At 35.2% G+C, this 26,784-nt stretch overlaps 1 protein-coding gene and 1 long non-coding RNA gene across 2 annotated transcripts in view; both read right to left on the bottom strand.

Moving 5' to 3' along the window:
* LOC134756052 (uncharacterized) overlaps nt 1-16,576 on the bottom strand; it is a 297,991-nt gene extending 281,415 nt beyond the window's left edge. The window contains exon 1 of the long non-coding RNA XR_010129098.1: nt 16,459-16,576. This is a non-coding gene — a long non-coding RNA (uncharacterized LOC134756052). The remainder of the gene's footprint in view (nt 1-16,458) is intronic.
* Nucleotides 16,577-17,802: 1,226 nt separating this feature from the next.
* On the bottom strand, nt 17,803-20,745 carry LOC134756301 (carboxylic ester hydrolase-like). Its single transcript, XM_063693131.1, has 3 exons — nt 20,548-20,745; nt 18,682-19,934; nt 17,803-18,398 (listed from the first exon to the last, which is right to left on the bottom strand). Exons 1-3 carry the CDS (start codon nt 20,728-20,730, stop codon nt 17,897-17,899), a joined length of 1,938 nt encoding a protein of 645 aa, XP_063549201.1. The 5' UTR covers nt 20,731-20,745; the 3' UTR covers nt 17,803-17,896.
* Nucleotides 20,746-26,784: the final 6,039 nt, after the last annotated feature.

The raw sequence follows: 26,784 nt of genomic DNA, 5'->3' as shown, positions 1-26,784 counted from the left end.
AAACATTTACTTTTTAACTTGTCAGTTGTTTATTATTACTTATACCAGGTGTAACATGCATATACGGTGAACAAAAAAACTAAAATTTTAGTGTATTGCGCTGAACAGTCTTACGTATATTTTACTATTTTAGTTAGTCATCTGCATTTGTTTGTCAATATCGAGGCATATGTCTATATACTCCTGAAGATCCTCGTGTCTTGATTTCTATTTCAACATTTATATTATTATATTAACACTGTCTAGAAAGAATAACTTAAATTTCACAACTAGTAGTGCGCAGTGGCATGTCTATCCTAACATCACAAAGAAAGTTTCACTGTCGCATAACATATCCAGTAAAGTTTTATATAAAAAAATGCATTTTGTAAAAAAAAATGGCACGTTCGTCAGTGACGACCCTCTTCACAAACTTAGCGAACTCGCCTAGTCACTATCCTTAATAAAAAAATATAATACCGCTCCCGCACTAACGAGTCTAACGACTCATTAGCCAAACTAGGTACGCAGTTTGCAACTTAACTGCATCCGAGACCAGCAAACAATGCGACTGCTCACTGCTGACGTATACATTATTCAGGTCCCGCTAAGTGGCAGAGCCATCCGCTTCCTCTGTCCATATATTATTCACCTCCCGACTTGACACGTCGACGCCACCGCCCGCTGGGAAGGAGGATGGGGGGAGGCGTCAGTCCCACTCCCAATTATGCACACGCTGAAATGTCACCCGCACTTAGGGTAGGATGACCCTCAGACCTATTGGCCTTTTATAACCTTACTGATAAACAGAAACTAAGGAAATCGATGGAGGGCAGATCGATAGAGTTCATCTTAAAATAACTCGCTGCCTGTTGTTTTAGGTTTTTTTTTTCAAATATATCCAATTATCCACCTCTTACGGTGTATAATCGTAGGATCTACAGAGATGGTAAGAGTTGTGTATTGAAGAAATGTATGCAATAACAAAATTATTAAAATATGCAATCATCTTAATCATCATGATGTCAACCAAAAGATATATAGATCTGCTAAGCAAACCTGAGACGATGTCTTTAATATCTTTACACATCGGTTTATGCACTGTGATTGCTTTGGTTTTCTGCAAATCTTGGGATCATATACTTACATATAATCAAAACAAAAAGAAATCGTGGAACAGTCCCTGCAATAATATGTTACACAACGCAGGCCGCAACAATATCTGAGACGATCTTATTTATTTTGTAGAGCCATAAGAGCCTGTCATATATTTTTGCGGCCTTTGAAGAGTAACATATTATTGCAGTAGACTGTACCATAAATATTAAATTTGGAAGGTAAAATGTGGTTAGTTAAAGCTAGGTAGCCACAAAATATTATCAAATTCAAAAAACGTCAAACAATACTAAACATCTACATACTGAAATACCGACATAACAACCGGCACTCTATTCAGACACTCACTTTTAATCAATTCCGCTTCCATTTACATTAATGCAGTTAAAATGCAAAAGGCTGGCAATTATTTTTGGAATCGCCAACACAGAAAACCGCTTAACCCCGTCCAGGAATTAATGAGAATTGAGCGACAATCGCTGTAACCGCTGGCTTGATATAGCTAGCTTACCTGAGCTGGACCGAATCTAGGACAGATATTTTGGTGGCCCAACAGCGCTTCTTTATATTGATGACGTAATTTGGACCTATCCGGCCTTGTGATTCTTGAGATCTTGACATTTTCCGTGCAAATTGATCCTGATATGAAAAATTTAATGTACACTAGCCAAAATAGGTAAACTGGAAAAATAGAAACTACTTATTTTAAAATTTCTAACCACATAAAACCCAAATAAATTCCTAAATGGTCGCGTACTGTGCGGTTTAAGAGGAATTTCCTCCCGCGTACGCTTCGGCTGTGGAATGAGCTCCAAAGGAGTGTACAGGTTTTTAAAGGGTCGGCAACGCGCGTGTAATATCTCCGGTGTTGCAGGCGTCCATAGGCTACGGTAACTGCTTACCATCAGGCGGGCCGTATGCTTGATTGCCACCGACGTGGTATTAAAAAAAAACATTAAAAATAGGTAGTATGGAGCGTACTACCCGTTTTTTAGGGTTCCGTACCTCAAAAGGAATAAACGGAACCCTTATAGGATCACTTGTGCGTCTGTCTGTCTGTCTGTCCGTCTGTCACAGCCTATTTTCTCCGAAACTACTGGATCAATTAAGTTGAAATTTGGTACAAATATGTAAGTTTGTGACCCAAAGATGGACATGTAACGTAAACAAAAATAATTTTAAACACAGGGGCCACTTTTGGGGGGTAAATGAGAATATCAAAAAATAAAGTTTGTCAAACTATATCGTGTTACATATCAAATGAAAGAGCTCATTGTGAAAATCTCAAATATAATTTTTTATAGTTTTAAGATAAACAGTTTAGAAGTTATTCAAGAAAATAGGCAAAAAATGACCATTCCCCCCTTTATCTCCGAAACTACTAAGTCAAAAATTTTGAAAAAAATACACAAAATAGATCTTTACCTATAAATCACCGGAAAACCTGTTAGAAATGTGCAGTCAAGCGTGAGTCGGATTTAATTACTTAGTTTTTGATCCGACCCCTACGGGATTTTTTAAAGACATTTCACATAAAAAATACATTGTTTAAATTGTGTAATGTACGGAACCCTTGGAACGCGAGTCCAACCCGTACTTGGCCGGTTTTTTAATTCATAGTTGGGTAAATATTTTATTTATCACTATAACATATAAAACAAAGTCCCCCGCCGCGTCTGTATGTTGTATGTATGAACCGATTTTCATAAATAGAGTGATTCTTTGACGACTCTGGCCTAGTGGGTAGTGACCCTGCCTGTGAAGCCGATGGTCGTAGGTTCGAATCCCGGTAAGGGCAATTATTTGTGTGATATTTGTTACTGAGTCTGGGGTACTAACTATGTATTTGGATATTGTATGTATCGTTGTCTGAGTACCTACAACACAAGCTTTCTTGAGCTTACTGTAAGGATTTAGTCAATCTGTGTAAGAATGTCCTGTAATATTTATTTATTTGTTTATTCTTGAGAAAGGTTCAGGTGTATTAATTTGTTTAGGTTGTGTGTAGCCGTGCAAAGCCAGGGCATCGCTAGTAATTAATAAAGTTCTAAATACTGACATGAAATCATTCCCGCACCCAAACCGCCCGTGGCTGCTGATCCTGATAATCAGAGTGAATGATTATAACTTAATTTCGTTAGCCTACCTACTATTAACAATTTGACATTATTATCTTCAGCATACGATGGACACAATCTAGTAAAAGGTTTTTGTCATATCATATCAGACAATCATATGTAGAAGTGAGGTACCTAATTGTCAGAAAAAGGCACCTGTTCAGACTCATATCGACTCTTACCGTACCATCAAATCACATAAAGGGCCGTTTGAAGTGAAATTAATAATCAAACCGCAAACAATCGTTGATTACACTTACAAGAAATTACTTCCCTCTTTATAGCAATTGGCGGTGTGCAACAAAAGAACACGTAATGGCTCGTGTGATTCCTTAGAATCGATGTGCTAGTGATGTGCCGCGGGATTGAAATAAATATTACAGGACAATCTGACACTAACCGACCTAGTCCCAACAGTATTAGCTCAAAAAGCTTGTGTTATGCGTACTAGACGACATTATATAATTATAATATATTATTCCTCTCCTGGAGAAAATTTCCTCTTGGATATATCTCACAAACATTTCTCTCGCGACATCCTATACCTCGTTAGAGCTGCTAACTTACTACCAACTAACTTTTATTACTATATATCTACTTATATGTACGGACGGTGCACCCAAGTTGCTATACTAATTGTATAGAAAAGTAGATTCTTATGTCAGGGAACCGACTACAGTCAGTGCCCTAACGTAAGTATCCACTTTTCTATACAGATAGTATGGCGACGTCGGTACCTAAGTTGGAGCACTTTCTGCCCATATTTGTTATTCAAGATTTGTAAGGATCAAAAACACAATCACATCAAATAACCTACACGTCGAAATGGCCAAATGTGCAAACTTTTAACTATATTTTTTAATTTAATAATTTAGTAAGAGTCTCCATTCTCTTATATGTTCAACACTTATTTCCACATAAGCATATTCTAGTACTATATTATACGTTAGTGTTACCGGGAATATTATTTGTAAACAAGAATTTAAAACTAACGACGCAGCCTACTTGGGCTTAGGCTTAGGCGCGGCTTCGAGAATAATACGGAAAAAACCGTGGGAACTTGGCCAATATTTTTATAAATATTTCCTCGAGTGGGGAACATTACCGGTAATATTTCCGCATGGAAAATTATTCCGGGAATGGTACAACACTGCAGAGTACTGGGTGTAATCGATGACGTGACAGCGATTTTATTGACAGAAGCCTTCTTTCTTCACTAAATTAACTTGATTGTTGAAAAGGGCGCTGTTTGTAACCGATCCCGTACAAAATCATTGATAAATCGCTCTTTCCAGTGTTTGCCGTGTAAATTTGAAAAATGGTACACTTGTAGTTTTCAGGAAATTAACTGTTTAAGGAAAAATTACAGCACAGGACATTAGGTATACGGGATAGAGATAAAATATAAAACATGCAGCAAAGACCTATATAACTCGGTATAAGATGAATAAAGTATTAGGAAAAAACGTGCCTCGGAAATCAAATTTGATTCTCGCACAGATGGCGCTACCACCAATAGGTACCAACCTTTGGCCTATTCTCGTTTAGATGGCGTTGACGGTTTCGTTTGTTATTTGACTTTTGTTGTGTAACACAGTTTTTTATATTGTATTTAGATAGCATTTAAAACTTTCGCGGTTTGAATACGTATAAAAATGCCCGTTAAAAATTATGATTTAAAATAAATAGCGACATCTATAATATTACAGTTACAGTTATGAAAGACGTTTTACGCCGTTTTCGGAATTTAAGCCGAATTTAAACATAAATATTACCCACATAACCAGATGGCATGACAGAAAAACAGATTAGTATAAAATTTATTAAAACTCACGTTTTGTGAGTAGAAGTCAAGATTGCTGGACATGATTCGCTCCATAACGAGGGATTTTATCAGGAGTACGCGTTGGCGGACCAACGCAGACTAAAAACAACAAAACGTGCGAAGTCATAAAACGTGAGTGACCAGTACGGCTACCATCAGTTTGGCACTGACATAAACGCCATCGAGAACGTAATTTACTTTCTATGCATCTCGCTCGTACTCTCATATTATGCAAAGCAAAACTGATGGTAGCCGTACTGTTTTACTTTATTTAACATGTATTCTTCGCACGGAAAATTTTTATTATCAAAATTAATATAAAATATAGGTATAGTCAAGTTGGGTAAGTGAAACATACTTTATTTTGCTTGGGAAGAGAAACCGTATGAAGATTCCATACAAGTGTTTCCTTTGCCCCGGTGTCTCTAACCCCACCTGCCCTTAATAAAAATAATTATTCATTGCATATAAGCCTTCTTCATTCCGATGCCACGCTGCCCCACATACACCGTCGCACTATATAATTCTCGTAACATAAATATTTAATTATTCCGACCAATACCAATACGACCCTGTCAAGAATATTTGCATTAATTTTTATTTAATATTTTACTAACCGAGAGCTTGAAACGGAAAGAAGAAAAATTCCATTTCCTTTTGGCAATAATCTTGAAGCCATCCGACTTTTGACGAAATTCAATTCAGATTTTCATTTAGTTTCCTTATTTATTATATTTTTGAGAGTACGTTCGAGAAACCTTTTAATTAAACCACAGAATAAGTAATAGTATTTCATGCAGAATTGATACGCTCCACCCCGCACCTAATAGAATTACTTGTTGCAAATTGTCTACAGAAAGTGAGTATAAAGCGAGGTTTAGACTAGCAAGAACTTGCATGCAATTTACGTTACATTGCCGACTACTGAGGTAAACTGCATTCAAAAGTTTGATCAGATACCGCAATGTAATAAAAATTGCATGCAAGTTCTTGCTAATCTAAACCTCGCTTAAAGTCTAATTTTTAGGGTTCCGTACCCAAAGGGTAAAAACAGGACCCTATTACTAAGACTCCGCTATCCGTCTGTCTGTCTGTCCGTCCTTCTGTTCGTCTGTCACCAGGCTGCATCTCATGAATCGTGATAGCTAGACAGTTGAAATTTTTACAAATTATATATATCTGTTGCCGCTATAACAACAAATACTAAAAAATATAATAAATATTTAAGATACAACAAACTTGATTATTTTGCCGTTTTTTGCGTAATGGTACGGAACCCTTAGTACGCGAGTCCGACTCGCACTTGGCCGGTTTTTTAGTAAGCAGAAACGTCTGTAAACGATGCGATAATGGTTAGAAATATATGGAGAGTGGAAAATTCACTGTCTCGCGACTCTGAATCACTGCCCATCGCTCTGCCAACTGAGCTACCGAGACTTCACTCTGTAGTCCGTTTTTTTTTACTATAAAGTAATGCGCCATATATTTTCTATGTAAGAAACAAATAAGCGTTTCATACTATTTCACATAGTACTTCTGGCTCGCCCACCGAGGGGTTTCGTACAAATTTAATTTTTAGCTAGTATTTGCTACACTTTGTAGTTTTTCCTCAGTCACCCGTTGACCACAAACGCTGTAAAGGGTTCGAAACGTCGGGATGTATTATAAATTCAATATACGCGATATAATCCGTTTTTATTTCATGAGTAACTATCGCGGTAACCGGAGACAATAGTATTTGTTGTTATAGCGGCAACAGAAATTAAATTAAAATAAATAAAAATTCTTTATTCCGGACCAAAAACAATCCATATTTTGTTAGTAACATTTTAGCCTTAACACTATGTTAGTAACCTATATATACTTAGACCTACCAATGACTACTTTTGTCCAGTAACTAATCAGCGGGCAGTCGAGGCGCTTGTCTAACGCACTTAGCAATTAGCATGCTGTTAGTGCTGCCGCGCACACGTCGTAGTAATGAGGCCACTCTTTTTCGTCTAATTGCATAAAAGTCGTCCGTTCGCGCCTCGGCGAACATGCCTGACGCACTACAGTGCCTCATCTGAAATACATCATCTGTGAAAATGTCAACTGTCTGGCTATCACGGTTCACGAGATACAGCCTGGTGACAGATAGACAGACGGACAGTGGAGTCTTAGTAATAGGGTCCCGTTTTTACCCTTTGGGTACGGAACCCTAAATAGAAACAGAATATAGGTAAAATGATGACGGAAAAATCAAAATGTGTATTGTGCCAACTTACCAATTTGAGTGGTATATACCTATAAATAATAACTTTTTATTTACAAATCATACCAAGCATCCAACCGTTTCGTCATGAAAATTTATTGGCGTGTTATATAAGGTATTCTTACACTAAATACATATGTCAAAGGTCGTCGATCCCTAACTCTCTATAGGCATTAAATATAATGTAACCAGTCGAGCAAAATAGAAGTTAGAAAAATAATTTTTTTTTCAAAGCTTTGTATAATTTAAACTCGTTCATGTAAAACGACGGCCCGACTCGAACAATGCTTATAAGAAGTCACAGCGGTACGATACCGATCTGTCAATGTCAAAAGTGACATTTCTTCAACCAAAAAACGTCACTTTTGACACTGACAGATCGGTATCGTACCGATTTTTTATAAGCATTGTTCGAACCGGGCTGTGAGTCGTATTCGCCCTATAAAAGTTGGAAGGTTGTGTAACAACTGACAGGGTGAATGTCTTTAGGCTTCTGTATACAAAAACTCTAGGTAAAATAGGATCTTGTGTCGTAACGTAAGCCATATTGTTAAACGAATTCCAGAAAAAAACTCCCAATTTAGGATTATACTTATTCACTTTCACCATCCCACTAACCCTAAGGTTAAGCGGTTAAACCGTTAACCCAGTGTCAAATTTTACTGGTAACTATGGTAACTCCAGGTTTAACCGGTTAACCCCGGGTTAGTGGAATGGTGCAAGTGGCGCTTAGCGAGATAGTAGTAACCTTCTTTAAGATTATTTTAATTGTATGTTTATCCAGGTACTTTTTAGTATCCCTCGTTGCCATGGTTACTTACGTTCTCCTGGATAACTCTTAAAACCGCAATTTAATGGTACCTACTTATTTGTGGTTGTTAAACTTAAGCAAATTCCATAATGAAGCATATACTGGGTATTTATTTCAACAATTTTTTTTTTTTTAATAAAACATACTTTCATTTTAGTTTAAATAATGATTGTCCTCGTATTCTGTGATAATTTCAATAGAGTCAGTGGTCAAAAGTATTCCATTTCAGAAAAAAAAAGAATTTCTCGTAATGCTGTTTAAAGACAGCCCGCGGGCTTGATAATAGGGTTGGACGGTGGAAATAAAGGACTACATTGTCAATTTATCAACCCATCAAATTCAAGTCCTTAATATACCTACGAGGGGGCAACTGAAAGTTTTGAAAGTAGAGAAAACTGTAAATTAGGCAGTCTATCTATTTTCTGATGTGGACATGTAATATTTTAAGAATATTTTATCAATAAACGAGAATGAGTATGAGTATGTTGATGCATACTTAAACTCTTTCTTAATACGTATAAATTTTCATTAGAATCGATTCACCCTGAAATGCACACGGCTCATTCTCCCAAAATGCAATCACCTAATTTATGTTTTTATGAGACTACAATTTCTCAGTTATATCAATGAGGATATAATAAGATAGAGCGGTACTGTCATAGTAAATTTTGTAACCACAGTAAATTCACTGCCATCTATCGACACACTTTAAAACTAAAAATGAAGATTTATAAAAATACGATAAAATGTATTTAAATACGGATTGATTTTTTTTATTTGCTTTAATTATTTTTATGATTTTGACCGATGTTTTTTTAACTGATATGAGTTTAAATTGTTAAATAACAAACGAAACCGTCAGCGCCCTCTATACGAGAGTAGGCCAAAGGTAGTGGCGCCATCTCATCGAGAATCAAATTTTCGTGATTTTTAGAGGCACGTTTTTCCCTTAGACTGTATCCATCTATTACGGAGTTATATCTATCTTTGGTTATATTCAAGGATATAAAATTAAAAATTTGAAAAAAGTAACAGCATAAACAATTGAAAACGGGATCTCAAAATCTGAATGGAAATCCGGCTCACATTTCTCCATAATGAATTTCAAATTCGTGCTCAACCATATCCTTTACACTGCAGCTACCTGGCTCCAGGTACTCCCAAAATAGTAGCAATTACTCAGTGCAAGACGCCCATCAGACAGACGGCCCGTTCATTTCTCGGAGAGCTTGTCGAACTAGTTGCAGCCAGCTCTATAATTCAGGCCTCCATTTTTCAATTGCATTGTTGCTCTGAAGTTGGAGAAAATGGATTGTATTGGATGACGTAAAAAGTTTACGTGTTCTGGAGGCACGTATGTGTCTTGTATCAGGCCAATTCGAACAGACACTGATATCAGAAAGACCTCTAACTGATGTCATTCAGTTATCTCGTACTTGTCCGTACATGACTATTTGCATAATAGGCGAAACGCACGATAACTAAATAACATATATGTGACATTTCACGGCAAGAGGTACCCGGTACACGGTAAGGTATGGCGGCTGGCACTTCCAATATAAATTGGAGCGGCGTTAATAATAGCGTAAGCTCCAACCGCCATAAGGAAGGTACCTTTACCGTGGGACGTCACATGTCTTTAATATTTCATATCTAGTGAATCTCTAAATCATTTCCCGAATCGCGCCGTCAATCTCATGTCAGTGTACATTCGAATTGGCCTGAGTGTCAGTGTTAAGTAGTATTCATATTACTATTATAAATACGAAAGTGTGTCTGTCTGTCTGTCTGTTACCTCTTCACGCTTAAATTGCTGAACCGATTTAGTTGAAATTTGGTACAGAGATAGTTTGAGTCCCGGGGAAGGAAGGGGGTGGAAGTTTGTACGGGGAATCGATACAAAGCAGATTGGATAGAAAATAAGCTACCCAAATTATTAACTCCAGGCAGACGAAGTCGCGGGTAAAAGATAGTATTTTTATAAAATACCAAATCCACTACTACTACTACTATTCACACATGAAACGTTAATTATAAACTGACACTTGTACCACGGGCTTATTCTACTGTTTGAGTTCTACATTTTTAATTAAGTATGTTAAAAAATATTAAAATAATTTTAACATAATTAACTCCACTTAAACGTTTTCCATAGACACAATTAAATAGAAGTATTTGCGTATCATAAAAGGAGGTACATTTATAAAAAAAAATGTACCACAAATGATTTTCTCCGCCGACAAATGCCCCAACCTGTTTACCAATAACATCTAATTCTAAAAAAGAAGGTAGGTTAACGGCCTAGACACTGAACGGGTTAATTTTACTTCATGCTACTATTTCAGTACTGTTTTCAATGCAGGATATTTCGGATTGTCGGTCAAGGATTAGAAGCTATTCACAGAAATAAGTGTCCGATCAATAACCGATTTTAGCAGATACAACTTGTATGAGATATCGTCGGTTTGAAAGTCTCTTGACAAAGTTTGAGTAAATGGTACATAGACTTGGAAATACAAATACGCTTAATGAATCAATTAGATGCATAATATATTATGGGTTTATGCGGGGCTTTGACTCCTGACAGTGACACTCGTATATATAGGTATTTCAGGGTCGGTACGAAACGACGGTATACATATTTTTTCAGCACACTCGCTCAGTAAATGCGGAATTGCACGCAAGCTTAGCGGGAACTATAGAAAAAGCGTTTTCCCTAGGGAGTTATGAAGTTTCTATTGCAACACACATAACACAACAGCACACATACACAGTACACATACACATAGTAGCATTAACAGTTTTTTTGTCTTTATACTTCATGGTTGTATCGCAAGTGTGATGAAATACATTGTGTATAACTCGGGGCGTAATAATATTGCAAACTCGAGTCTATAAATCGCTCCGGCAAGCCTTTGCGATTTAACTATACTCTCGTTTGCAATATTTAACTTACACCCCATGTTGCACAATGTACTATTAACGTGTTGGACCAGCAATTTACGGTATGGAATATTATAAGCGTGGTGAACAAACAACGATCCCATAAATTGTACATACAACAAACCTCAGTAACACGCAACATTGTCACATAAAACTACCAGTAAATGTATTCTAGTCACATGGGAAGTTAAATTTATTTTATTATGGAAATTAGCCGGGGGAATACCTCCATACGCAATCCTAGTTTTTCAAGGACGAAATAAAAGTGTGCGGCACCAATGTCAGATATAATCACATTAATACCTTTGAGAGGAATATTAAAAGTTAGGTTATCAAGTAGATATAGTTTCCATACACTATGAAATATCCATGTTCTAGAATCTAGCGTTATTATGAGGAAAGCGGAGGGACGCTTAAAAATTTAATTATTAAAAACTAATATACCTATATCAAATGGTGTGAAAATATTTTCCACCCAGAAAAGAAAATGGGGATTGCGTTTGTACGAAGAAGCGACCGATCACAATCCTGATAAATTATTTATTTATTTAAACTTTATGCACAAAATACAAAAAATGTACAAATGGCGGATTTAATGCCTAAAAGCATTCTCTACCAGTGAACCATAGAGCCATAGGGCCCATAGGGCCTGGGGTCATAGGGCTAATTATGTCAACCGAAAGACAACTGTCAGACTAAGGAAGGTCGTCTAAGAATCTCCATAACGACTAATTGTAAACTGCTCTTACTGTTACCTACTCGTATCTTAGTATGTAATAAAACTATACAACCGTCTTACAGGCAGACCATCTTCAGATACAATGAATGACTGACTTTGCAAAGCAACTATAACCATTATAAACTTAAATATATTCAGCAAAATATTTTTTTACCTTTAATACCTACCCTTCAAAAACAATTAAAGTTATTTCCTACCTATATTTGAAGATGGTTGAATCAGGTAAGACATAATTCAATTTTATCTCTCAATTCGCATCAAACCAATCAAATACTTACCTGCTTCAGACTCGGAAACTTTAAAATCACTTTCTAAATCAATTGAACTCAGTCTATACAATTATAATTTTATTATCGTAGAAGCTGTAAAGTTTGTGTTAATAAGTTTATAAACGTCAAAACTTTGGAGCGCAGTGTTTTATATTGTCATAAAACTTGCTTGGTGTCAAATCGTTAAATTTTAGTTTAGAATCGTTAACACATCATAGAGTGAAATCGTTCGTCCTATTTTGGAAACAAACAAATTTTGTTCAGAAGACGTTATGCATAATAAAAGCAAACCATACTTATATATGTATCAGTAGGAATATTCCAAGTCAAAATTGAGGTAACAGGAGTTTCTCGATGCTTTTTAGTTGTTCAACTTTTATGAATATGAAAGAATAACTCCTCTGAAAAAGTAAAAAACCACCCTTGTGGGCAATACAAATATATAAATATTTTGTGTTTCAACAGCTAAAAATTTTCATTATTTCGTCATAAACGAGCACTTACAAATTTTGTATCTCTGTTTTAAATCTCCTAAATTTGACTGTATAAAGTGTAACAATGGTTTCCAAAGGTCAACTTTAAAATAAAAAAGAAAAGTTTATGTACTCGTAACAACATATGACCAAATATGCCAAACGGACCCCAATTATGTCAATAAATCGATCATCTCAAAACCAAAAGTTTGTTTTCAGAATGGTTGATCCAAGTAAACTTTAGTCGACACCACCGCATCCAGTTAGCTGATTATTGGTGAGCCTTATTCCATCGAGATAAGGTTTGGCAATGATCAAGTGTGATGTTTCGGCGGCCAAAGGTGGCGCAGGCGCAGGCGGCGGATGTTGAGCACATGGCCTGCGCACGAGTGCTTCAGCGGACTTGTGTGGGTGAGCTTCGAATAATTTTAATTATTGCCTACTAAAATACTAATTGTATAATACCGATGTCTATCACAAGGAAAAAATTAACTGTGCACATCTTTGGATTGCCGGTCCCATGCGCTACCAATTCCAACATGTTTAATTAAATGTAGGTATTTATTACATCAAAAAATATTACTAGTGGGTCTGTGAGCTGTATTCCTCTCGAATCTCGGATCGGTTGTGAAATGCGACCTGTAGAAGCGAAAATCTGGTCATACAACCGGCATTTTTTCCCAAGCTCGGTGTATAAAATTTATAAATAAGAAACCTTGTATTTTGCTCTTAACAGTTAATGAAGTAGTTATTTAGCTAGGATACCTTTTATTTTATAAAAGAATGTTTCCTTTTTTATAAACTGATTTTTATTCTGAAGCGTGAATATTAAATTCCAAGATTTCTAATAGCCCTTCAGTATTTCTATAATTTTTTTGAAGAATTTGCTTTAACTAAAAGCCTAGAAATAAAGACCTATACATTTTTAAGAAGTTTTACTTGGTACACGTGTACTTTGCTCGACACGTGTAATTATTTTAATAGAGTGGTACCATTACTAGTTAATCATTCTAAACTTTTTTATAGACACATTTCTGAACGGGTGAAAAAGACATTTACTTAATAAAATTCCAAAGTAGTCGAAATGATTTTAATTAAATAAGAAAATTCCTGTGATTCCTATAAGAATAAAACAATGAAAGGTATGTCCATACTACTGTTTACACATGAACCTTCAGCATGGTAAAAAGGAAGCGGTTAGCACGTGTGCGGCGCCGCGCAAATCACCGTAGGTAACTGAATATATACGTAAATTCAAACCAGCGGATTTGTGTCTACATATACAAGGTTTAGGTAATTTTTGCTTGTGACATGAAATGAAAACAATGGCAATATTGACATCATCCTGTCAATACACAGTCAAAATATTCATCAAAATAGCTGTTTGTATTAAGTATTATTTTGTATTCAACATAGTCAAGATTTATTTAGGTGCTGTTTCCTTATTCATATTTTATAATATTTTTTGACATATAGTCTAGTTTTTAAAATACTCATGATTTATGCTCCTACAGCGACGTTCAATATTATATTGTTATCAACGATCAATAATTACAAGCATTGTAATTCATCTCGTTCGTCACATTTGTAAAGTGAGCAAAGTAGACTGGTGTGCAGGTGAGGTGTAAACAATTTGGCAATGCAATCACTTTTTTCATTCACCTGTTGAGGCCTAGGCCCCTTTCTAGTCATCTTCAATGAAGACTTGTTATTTAAAAATTGTGTAAGTACAAAGATTTATTCTAGTAAATTATAATTAAATTAAATACAGTACAACTCGAGTTTGTCGTTCAATATGTTTTTGAAGATTGCCGTTGGCTGCTGTCGGCGGACGTTATATGTATAGGGCCTCCGATGATTGCCGATTAATTTTGTTAGATAGTAAATTTTTTGTAAAAAGTGGGAAATATTTTCTGTGGGTGATAAATTGCTGTATTATAATTACCTAAACTGAATTTTTTTTTAATCAAGTACAACATTTGTAACGCCAACTTGCGTAGACAGGTCCTACTTTACTCCCCTGTGGATAGTTAATTCTGCTTGAACTCTGTAAAATGATTGAACGTTTAGTACCTATATTCAAATCAAATATTACATTTCTATAGTTTCTGTATATACTCAGGTATACGTAAATATATAGGTATATAAATTTGCACCCCTGGATAGGTAAACAATGTTCATAATTTCCTTATTTAGGAGCAAATTTTGGAGCAAAGTAGGAACATTTTACTTCTCAAGTCAAAATATAATTACTTGCCCAGAAGAATAATATACCCTTACGTGTGCTCTCAACATTCTACGGCACATTTATGACCAGCTGCGTTACGCTACGAAACATAAACCGTCGCTGCAAATCTGCACTTTTGCACTGTTTATTGCCTCCACGAGCACAGGGTTGACAATTACGAGTTATTTTTATTTCACTGTGTCATTTACTTTGTAGTGTTGAGGCTTAGCTACCTACAACCTACGTAAAGTTAAGTATTTTATAAGAAAGTATTTCATAAATATAGGGCGTGTAGGCGACGCTTTAAAAAATAAATCATTTTTATTTCGAGTAACTTTTACACTCATAGCTTGTGTTAGTATGAACTTATAGCTATGTTAAAATGCTTACATCTATTACTTAATATACAGAATAATTATTATAATAAAATTAACATTAGGATAAAAAACAAAATTGAAATAAAATTTAGTTATGTTCCTAGAAGTACATACCCAAGTAGCTTATACATAATAAGTACTTCTAGAAACATGCATGTACTCACAGTGCCTCATAAATATATGGGCAGTCAAACCTCTCGGCTATTAAACGCTGGATGGGGTTGGGAGTTGGCTTTGTATTTCATTGAATTTTTTATTATTGCATTATGTAGCTAATGGATTTATGCAAATATGCACGTAGTCACTTAATTGGTTGTATGGTAAATGTTTATTTTTTATATTCTGTCAATTGCTGAAGCAATATAGGTAGATAAATTTTCACCGTTATCAGCAATAAAGTACTCACAAAACCATAACATCCTTTATCTTATATAAGCGCTTATCAGTGGAGTATCTCCAAACTTTATCTCACGTGCGCCAACTTTTTGAATTTTTGATATGATAGGATCCCAACTTTTTCCTTAACTTGATTAACGTTACTGCGTATTTTCCATAATCATAGTCATCTTTCTTCCATAATGTTTTAAGTGAATGTTTTTATTATTGTTATTTATTATAGCCTTTATTGCTGGTATCATTGTTTATCAGTTTTTCCTCGCATCGTTTTTCTTGATTTGGTGTCCAGCGTGTCCTGTGACACAAAGGCCTCTTCCAGGTTCTTCCAACCCTCTCTTTCGTTAGCTTTTTAAGGCCATTCTGTTCCTCCAATTTTATTGATGTCATCTCTCCATCTTTTAATTTGGCCACCTTGCTTCCTTTTTCCATCTTGTAGAAGCTATTCTGTAATTTTTTTTATATTTTTTTAATAAAGAATGGTTTACTCAAATTTGGACAGCCCTGTAGTACTTAATAGGCAGCTTTGCAGTTTGATAAACATACTTAACGGAAAGCATATTAAAGCACCGATATTGTTCAAAATACATTTATGTGTGTATGGTCATAAAAATACTTCGGTGGGTTTTTGAAGCGGATGAGGATTTTTTTGAAATTATTTACGTTATTGACATCTGCTTTCAGAATATTCACTATGTTCGTATTCTGTAACTCATTTAATAACAAAAAATAAGATATTACAATAAAGTAAACACATTAATTTAATAGTAGTTAAGGTAAGCTTATTATATAATTATTTGGATAAATTATTAAATTTAAATTAACTGTTTAGTAGTTTTGTAGAAAACAGGGATAAATCTTGCTTGGATAGCAATCCTTTGATTCCTACCGAGTACAAATATCAAATTTGAATTATTTGAATTACAGTTATTGACATTCGGCCCGATTCGAACTTTAAGATACGTCAAATATTAGATCTAGAAACGATATGGATTAGATATGTCAATGTCAAAAGTGACGTTTCTTCAAACAAAAACGTCATTTTTGGCACTGACACATGTTATGGATTACATTGTTTCTAGACCGAATATTTGACGTATTTTACAGTTCGAATCGGGCCGATACTTACTTATATTAGGCACGAACATGTCGTTACCTGATTATACTATGAAGTCGAATTTGAATATTAATACTTACCAATTAAGTTGATATAAGATGAATATTCCACAAGAAATCAAAAACTCATTAAAAAGTAAAGTTTAAGTCATTATACTTTTACATAAAAAAAAACTCGAAGGGGTTCGCATAAAAACACTACAGCTGGGTCACACAGTTTTTTTTTTTCGAACTTGGCCGGACACACTACCATGTACATATTTAGATATTTTTCTCGATCTTAAATTTAGTAATAAACATTGAAGAAAAATATGGATTTAAAAAACAAGTTGATAAATCCACTAACCTGACTTAAACATTTCCCCAGAGCTAACATTACAAACAGGTGACATTCAAACCATAACGCATCTATGAGCATCAAGTTGCATGGCTAAACGCTGACCTTCCGACCCCGTCCACTCACCTACACCTGAAGTTATAGGACCACTATTAAGCAAGGGAGTAACCACCATACGTTCTTCTATGTTATAAGACATTATTTGGCAATAAAACACGCTTCATCGCGTGACACGTAACGGTACGTCGGTAAGGCTTAAAGAACTTAAGTGCTGGTAGCAGTTTATAACTGATATTACGAAATCCAGTGCTTTTTATACATACCTAGAGCAAATGGTGCAATTTAACCCATCATATTTTTTGTAAACTATATATGTCACAAATTATTGGCAACCATGGTAAAGACTGTCAAAAAAATTATCCAGCCATGAACACTATTGAAAATTCAATGAAAGAACTGTTTAAAATAAAGGGGACTTACAAATTTTGTCTTATAATTTATAATCTTCAATAAAGAACGACATTTCTTAAGGATTTTCTAAATTCCCAGTTAAAGAAACAAAAAAAGTACCTACAGGATAATAAGACAACGTGAACAAATGAAGACTTTATGTAAATTGTAGGATTTATTTATTTAACTCATCTACGTAAAGGTCATCTAAGTGTACTAAAATTACGTACTAAAAAATTGTGTAAATGTAAATATGTAATTTCGTACTTTATTTTAGGCGATATTTAACTAAAGTAACTGTTACTTCTAATAAATCACTGCTTCGAATTTAAAAATTAAATCCACAAAAGTTTTAATAAATGTTCAAAAACTGAGTTAATCACTTTGCGTCGAATTTAAAAATTAAATCCACGAAAGTTTTAACAAATGTTCAAAAACTGAGTTAGTAGCTCACACTAGTGACTCGTTTTTCAAGAACTAATCCACGTCATATGAAATTGGTTCAACAGCGCGAATGCGGCAATAAAGGAAAACGTGTATGCAACAGCCGTAGATGCTGAATCAGGTTCACCGTCATCGTTCTCATCAGTATCAACAGCATCTATATCTTCATTACTGTCTGTATTTTCATTGCCGCCTTCTGTATTTTCGTCACTACCTTCTGGGTTTTCGCCACTGCCTTCTGGATTTTCTTCACCGTCTTCTGTGTTTTCATTGCTATTATCTACATTATCTACAACGTTGATATCATCAGGTTCTTGCCTTTCATTGAGGTCGAACTGACCCTCGGCATCCTTAAAGTGTCCTAGATAGATACTGTTCCAGAACGCAACAGTGACGGCATGAGGGTTCTGCATTTCTACTTCAAAAGTGGAACTCTGCTGGCTGTCATCATTTAGTATGTGGAGGAAGTTATTATTGTCCGACGTGAATGGATTCCAAGTTACTTGGGAAGTAAGGCTAGTCGGGATTCTGAAAAAAGGAAACATTATGCAGTGATTTTGACTGATTTAAATAAATAAAACAAAAAGCTGCTGATTTAGCTGTTTTGCTAAATTATCAAAAGTTTTATTTCTCATCATAAGATATCTCACCTCTACAAATACAAATAAATATGCTTCTTGAAAAATGAGTTTAATGTCCTCATACTTTTTCATATACTTACTATATTTTATGAGTTTTGATAATAAAGATCAGAAAAGCTAAGCATTATGTTTATTTACACAGTATAAAAATATGAAAACTAGGCTCTTACCCAGTTTTAGCGAAGTTTGTCCACCGCTCAATTAAAATGTCGCTTACTGTTAGATCTATTTGAGAGGATTCCTGCTCTGTAGTTTCATGGAACAAGTAAGCCAGTTCTTCGCTATGAGCTGCTCCGTTGACTTCCACTGGGCCAACAAATGGATCTCCCAAAGTTCCCTTGTAAGAAAATTGATATAAATATACAGATGTCGATGAAGCCGCTCTTAACTGTGCCTCTCGGATAGCTGATACTTTTATCATAGTATCACCGTGATACATAAGATATTCATCCATGTCTATAGCATCACTACCAAAATAATACTGTTTTATATTATCAGCTATACGTTTTTCATCTTCTTCGTTTTCAAATTCTAAATCAGGTTGCAGAAATGCTTCAAACGACTCATCCATTTTCTCCAGCCAATTATCTTCTATCGCCTCTTCGGCTCTTATAGTGCCCTCTTTATCAACAAAGCCAGTCATTATCGGTATTTGCAAGAACTCTCCATCATGGAGGACTTGATATGGTGATCTAGTCATAAATGGCAAAGAAGATACTAACGTTTGTTTTTCCACACAAGGTGCGAATGCTAATGAATTGTCATAGAGTTTAAGCTCATTTATGACTGCTGTCAATGCTGCTACGCTAGTTTTTGTAAACACTTCCGAAAGCTTGTTAATATCACTCACTGTATGACCAAGAGCTTCAGCAACTTGTATCGCATATTCCAAATTATCTCTGGTAACTGCCCATGGAGCGATAGCAGAACCACTTTGCGCTATCACTCTGTGGACTAAGCCCTCAGACATTGGAGATAGAGATACTAAATCAACAGCAGCGGCACCACTTCCATGTCCAAAGAGCGTTACAGAGTCAGGGTCGCCACCGAAGTTTTCAATGTTCTCTTGAACCCAGTGCAAGCCTGCGATAATGTCCTTGAGCCCAGCATTACCAGGCGCAACTTCCGTTCCTAAACATAGGAAACCGAATATTGACTCTCGGAAATTTAAGGACACGATTATGACATCTTTTTCGAGAAAGTTTTTAAAGGACAGTTCGTGTTCGTAGACTCTGTCGAGCTCTCTGCCTTTGATCCAGACCATGACTGGGAGTTTGTGGGTGCTGTCAAGGGTTGTGGTGTAAACGTCTGCTACCAAGCAATCTTCTACTCCCTCGTAGCCGACACCTAACGCTCGAACGCATTTAATACCTTTTCGATTGGCGACAAAAGGTGCTTCAAATGTAGGTGCTGGCAAGGGTGCCTAAAATAAAAAAAAAGAGCGTGGTACATTAGAAACATGGAATATATAGAAAAGCATGTTACAGCTAGCTGTTAAAGTGAATGAATTTCATTCATTAACTGGGTATGTGCTTTCGCAGCAGCTTTCGTTTCTCTTAGTTCTAATTAAAAATATTATTTTTCTTAACAAAAATAAAACTGAAATGTACCCCAGTTCGATCAACTAGATTCCTGACCCACCTTTTCACATTTTCTGTAATTTTTTGATTGATATTTGTCTAGTTGTATTGTATATTAAGTTCTTTGTTGTTGTTTTTCCCTCTCCTCATGTATTTTCAATCACAATCCTGTATTTTTCATGAATAAATACTATGACTATGACTACGTCCTTGGCATTACATTGATTTAAAAAGTAAAATTATTTTGATATTTAAGTACTGTGATTAACTGATAACGTTCTATGGTGGGGTCACAAATCAGTTATTTCGTTTGTACGTAGGTACTTGCCACATTTGAAGCTTAAGGATTTGGACGTATGCCTGGCATTGCCTAGTGTTATGGACGATAATTACATACATATGTAGTAGAAAAGTTGATAAATAGAATTACTTATCATTGATTTACTATTTAGGTACCTTAAACCGGTGAGTCCCTGAAGTTGAATCAGCATACGGTATCCCATGAAACTCGTAAATTCCGTTATTAAGCGTACCGATAACAGTCCCTTGTTGAATCTCCACGCTTGGGTTTGTCACGGGCACATCCTGTCCCCACACACCAAAGAAGAAACAAAATCCAATAAATATTATTGGTCTCATTGTTGCGTTTCAATATTTCGTTACACATGCAGTTCTCTAGAAGTCCATATTGGAAATACGTCAAATAGCCTCAAATTTATCTCGATCAGATAGATACATATTCTCGGAAAATCTCCAATGTAAGATAACATTTTATTTACTTATAGTGGTGTAACTTTGACGTGGGCTTATCTTTGTTCACGTGACATTAGTTTAAAAAAAACAATGTGCGTTCCTTAGAAATCATGTCTTCTAGGTCTCTCATTTTACGTTACTCAACATTTAAAGAACGCTTTAAGTGCAGAAACGAGGTCATTGACCTTATAATATCATTTCGCAGAAAAAATGTCCCTTGTAGTAGTCTAACTGTACCATCGAAGGGATGCCACAGTACTGCCTCCCGTAAAATCGACTGTATTGTCAAATGCTAGGGTATGTTTTCACTTGACTTGAAAAAGTAGTGGTCCGTTTTTTTCAGCGGTTCCCTTAGCGGGGGTGTTGCGCGGGGGCACGAAATGTGTGCCACATGTGATGTGCCATCGCCTGCGACGTTCATCTTCACGAGAATTACTGATTCACTGGCTTTTTTCGTATAAGTGAATAAAGATTCTGAGACCTGTACCTATAACGCAGATCTAACCAGAATAGGTACCTACTCGTAATATCTTATGCGTGAATCGGATAAGTATACCGTAGTTTTATTTTACTTCAAAGATTGATTTTTGTGTGTCATTACTTCGTATTTAATGAACAATATAGTATAATAATATTTTTGGCATATTCAATTAAGCAAACATACTTAGTCGAAATTCATATTCGCTAAAGGCACCAGCCCAAGGCTGCCTTATCTTAAAAATTAGTGCAGGCACAAATTTTAAGTAGCAAATAATTGAAGGAGCTAACATAATGAAAATAATTTCTTTAAGAGTAATTATTTTATCCTTTTAGTAATTTATGATACCTACCTCTATTAATTTAATTTAGTTTAAATTTGACAGGGACACTAAGTAGAGACGTTATTCGATTAAAGAAAGACATTTTAAAAGCGTGAGTAAAGATAAAAAATTAAAAAAAGTCTGTCTCATTTTAAACGCGCTTAATTTTTTATTTAATCCCCGGCAAGCTTGGTTCTCCATAACGTAGTATAAACGTAGTAACGCTCTCATTTTAAAACTACTAGCTAGATTGCTTTGAAACTTTGTACTTACAATAGGATAAGGTATATCTAGGTCTGTAATTAGTTTTTATAGCTTCAGATATCATAGTTAAAAAATACAGCGAATTTAAGTTAGTCATAGAAAACTTGTTTTTGCTCTATTTCGTTTGTTACACTAGAGCTGAATAAACTAATTACAGAACTAGATATACCTAATGTCATTGTATGTGCAAAGTTTCATTAGAATCCAACACGTAGTTTTAAAATGAAACGAATCTCCGTTTGTATGGGAAGGTGAAATTCGGCTGAGCTTGCCGCGGACTTAAGCCATAACATTTTGCTATTCAATCAAACCAAGACTGACCTAATTTTTAACAAACAACGAAAAACTGAAAAAATCTAATTTACCGTAAACTGCTATCTGAGCATCTCCCGGGCAGAGCCAGCGATGGTCCTTGCCACATGTTGCACTACGTTGGTCCGTGTCCACACACGCAAACGTCACAATATCTCACCCTCTACTTAACTAAAATAAACCTTATAGCCTAAGACTTTAGATTGAAGATGGTATAGGCGTGTGACGAGTCTTAGGTCGTTTTAGGCTAAGTAGTTTACCTTGTGGGAGACGCTGGGGAAGGCGAAAGGTTAAACGTTATGCGTAGCATATTGTATAATGTGCATTCGGACAAAAAAAGGTCAAGTGTGATCAGCATGTTTTGTCCTAGTTCTGCGTGAAATTGTAGATTTATTTTCTCCTCACTATCGTATTGTAAGTAGGTAACAATTTTTTTTTTTCATCTTATTTTTTGTAAACCCCGTTAAAGCCCGTCGAGGTAACTATCAAATAATGTACTTACTTCCCGAGAAATACAAACTGAATGTTGCAATTTCCCTAACGGATATAGGGGCCTCAAATCTATTTATCCATACCATCTGTAGATATATTTCGATGAATCACAATTCTGAAGTGATTGAAAATGAATTAGATAATTTAAATTTACCAATAATTCCTACAAGTATGAGCTAAATTGACGATAATAGAGATATTATAAGAGATAATGTACATCAAAATATTAGTTAATTTTTGACTTTACAAGCATATTAAATTATTTTAAACCGGGTCACTCACGTATTATTAAGTCGAATAGCTCGATGTGTTTCGGTCCAATTTACGACACATGTCTATTCGACTTAATAATACGTGAGTGACCCGGTTTAAAATAATTTAATATGTTTGAGTCTCACGGGAGTTTGACTTTACAAGCGTCCAATAGTTAGCTACAATATTTGCAACTATCATGTATAATGGCAAACTAAAACGAGAACCCTGACGTCAATATAGATGCAACTTGTTTTAAGGAACCCCAGTTCAGGGATTCTTACAAAAAGTCGTCTGCGGCCCACACGGGGTTTCGTTTCAGCTTTTTGCGCGTAACGGTCCCATAGTCACCTTACCATTGCTACTAGTGCTGCTACGATAATTTTAGTTTTATACTTACTATTATAGCTTTCTGTTCGTAGTTTTATCCCAGACAAGCAGAAAGAACTCAAAAGTATGCGTACTTTATATAAATATATTAAGGGTAATTTTTAATTAATTACATATATTTTAACCTAAATATGTAAACACAACGTTTAAGTGTTTTATATAATACGTAATTTCAAACTACGAAGTAATTTAAAGTCTAATTAGTTTGTTTATATGTCTTGCCATTTTTTGAATTCAAATATTCTTGTACATTATAAAGCGCAATAGATTTTGTAACATTTTAAGAAGCAATCGAATTTCTGCAAATTTCGTTGATATATTCAAATTAACGTAGAGAGAGCGTTTTGTTAATTAATTTAGGTATTGAAATGACAAGGAAATAAGGAAAACATTGAACGTTGTCCTATTAAATTGAGTACGGGAATTGTGACGACTCTCTGCCTGATTCTGTTCATTAAACAATAATAAAATCCCAAAAAGAAATCATTTCGTGTGTAATCGACGATAAATTGCCTAAAATATTTTCTGGAAAATTTAGGAAAGCATTAATTTTATAAAACATTTGTATTTCATATTATTCGTAGCCAGTGTGATGTGCCGAGTTCATTTTTGATTCTAAATAAAATATGTTATAATGTAAAATTAATGTATTCCCTTGTTATCTTAATGTTTTCCCGGCTTTTTTCCGCGGCCTAAAGAACCCTGAATGATCAGTACATATATATTTTTCTAATCCAAAATGAAATTTTGATATCCCCTGGGGCCTTATTAAGGGTTAATCATTGGCTTTGCATGTAATTCTCGAAACCCGATTGAATCATTAACCCGAATTCATACTGCAACATGCAACCCGAGCAACGCACGTTGCGTGTTCCAAGTTCCAATTAGTCTCAGTTTTCAGGTGAATTATCACGAACTTTCTTCGTAACTACAGTTTATTAACGATATTACTACTCGTATAAGCTACATTGGTTAAACATATTGAGGTTAGGACTTAAAAACGCGCCAATTTAAATGAATTGTAATTATTTGTCTGATAACAATGAGGACTTATAAATTGAATTTCAAGGACCACAAAATATAAAAAAATATCACTAGACTTATACAAAAAATATATTTGTAGAGACAAAAATATTTGTTTTGTCTATTATTTTGGGCAGTTCAAACTATGAACTACACAAATAAATCCTACAAAGTTTTATAATTCAATTTATCAGCTGAAAACATGCGTTTTTCAGATCTCTTGTTATTGTTATGCATAAAGACCGAATTATAACGGCAAAATTCGGAAAAATAATTAAATAGTGGAAAAACTAAAACTTAAGGGTGTGTCTTAAAACATAAAATATAATTTAAAACTTTCTCGTTTTGAACGCATATTAAATCACATTTAGTTGGCCGCGACCACGACCACGACCAATGAAACCTGTGTCGAAACGTCGGTAAATAAAGGTAACAAAATAAATTCGCGATAGACCCGATTGTAAATGTTATTAAAAAAAATGGTAACACGATAAAATGAGAGCCTTCTACATATTATAACTTTCTCTCTTTCTTCTTTTATTTATATGACTGAAAAAGTTTCAGGCAGTTTCTAGAGTATTATATTAACTATTAGGAACTTCGATACGATAAACAAATGCTACGTTATTTATAAAATCAATTCTTATATTCCAATCGTTTCCGACTAACTAGTGGAGGATATTTTTTAAACTGAACGCTGTAGTGCGCTCCGGGCACGTTCTTCGTTTGTTTGTTTCAATTTGCTGGCAACAAATAATAATCATACTATTGCTACTGTTTTGAGAATAAGCTTACAGTAATTTCCGATTAGTTATTTTGTTTTGAAATTTAAATCTTCTAAGGGTAACTTAGACTTGGCGATTCATCCGACTGAAAAATAAATTGCTCCTTAATAATACGAATATTTCAGTTTCAATAATTTTGCTTAAGGAGCAGATCATGTTTTTACACACACTTTTCCAAGGCTTTATTTTCGAATTCGAAGGCTCATAAGAATTAAACTGGGTGCGAATAAAGAATAGCATAATTGTGAAGTGATCATAATATAAACACGACCGACGAGAATTAATAAAAATAATTACCTACATAGTGAAATACTTTTATTCGGCCACAATTTAATTGATTCCACGGTGTACTTAACTAATGTTATATTTACATAAATGTGTGATTTTTTTCATAACACTAAGGAATCAATTTTATAGGTAGATGAGATCAATTAACAACAAAATTTTCATACTTTTCCGCTATATGTACTTTTAGATATAAGCTCTTAAATGCTTCAAAAGAAGGATGTTTCATAATTTCTACAGAGCCCTGTTATAGGTAATACTTATTTAAATCCTGAGACCCACCCACGCCTGGAAAGAATACCTATTCTGATGGACTTCCTTAACAGTAGATACCTATTTACCTGAGTACAATCTATTTCTTGTTTTTAGTGTTCCGTACCCAAAGGGTAAAAACGGGACCCTATTACTATGACTCCACTGTCCTTCTGTCTGTCTGCCTGTCTGTCCGTCTGTCTGTCACAAGGCTGTACCTCATGAACCGTGATAGCTAGACAGTTTAAATTTTTACAGATGTATTTCTGTTGCCGCTATAACAACAAATACTAAAAACAGAATAAAATAAATATTTAAGTGGGGCTCCCATACAAGAAACGTGATTTTTTGCCGTTTTTTGCGTAATGGTATGGAACCCTTCGTGCGCGAGTCCGACTCACACTTGCATCACTAGTTATTAAGCTCCAATTCCTCTTCCTCCTACTAAGAGGCCTCAAACCTAGAAGCGACCGTTTGATAAATGTACCCATCCATCAAAACCTACCTAATCCAAACAGCCTACCAACCACCTCATTTATTCCTTCAGCACTGATTGAAACAAAACATTTGAGTCAATGTTCACGTCCAGTACATTAAACCCAAACGCACGCGCAGCGCAGGGAAGCGTTACCGAAATAGAATACTCAGGGATTCCTGCTCGCGTTCATAATTTAATGAAACTAGATTGTACGCACGTGCCTTAATGATGCTATTTTATTGCTACTGTAAAAACTCGAGATTTCATCTAAATGTATTAATGTTTTGGCTTATCTGTCGACTAACGAAGAGTGGTTGAGTGATATGCGGGGTTGGACACCGTTACTTAGAGGATGTTCTGTAGTATGACGGTCTCCATCCGAAAACATAATGCTAATATTTGGTCGGCAAGTGACTGAAATTGACAGTAACATCTTCTGCGACAACGCATGTTTGTGTTCTGTGTTTTGTACAATAAAGAGTTTATACATACATACAACGCTGCAGCAGTAACGCTGCAATAGCAATGTTGCTGCGGTTGTCATCCTAAAGTTACCTTTACGGCACGACAGTTGTCAGATCTGCAGCTTAATATGGCTATAGATAGG

Source organism: Cydia strobilella, chromosome 3 (assembly GCF_947568885.1).
Source record: "Cydia strobilella chromosome 3, ilCydStro3.1, whole genome shotgun sequence".
NCBI classification, from domain to species: Eukaryota; Metazoa; Arthropoda; class Insecta; order Lepidoptera; family Tortricidae; genus Cydia; species Cydia strobilella.
The sequence above is the reverse complement of the archived record's forward strand: the minus strand, read 5'-3'. Positions and strand labels throughout refer to the sequence as shown.

What these genes read in the sequence shown, in the direction of transcription:
- LOC134756301 (XM_063693131.1), bottom strand. Translation starts at nt 20,730, where the DNA reads ATGAGACCAATAATATTTATTGGATTTTGTTTCTTCTTTGGTGTGTGG. An exon ending in CAGGGACTCACCGGTTTAAG is followed by an intron (nt 19,935 to 20,547) that starts GTACCTAAATAG and finishes TTTTTATTTTAG; the next exon opens with GCACCCTTGCCAGCACCTAC. An exon ending in ACAAACTTCGCTAAAACTGG is followed by an intron (nt 18,399 to 18,681) that starts GTAAGAGCCTAG and finishes TCCTTTTTTCAG; the next exon opens with AATCCCGACTAGCCTTACTT.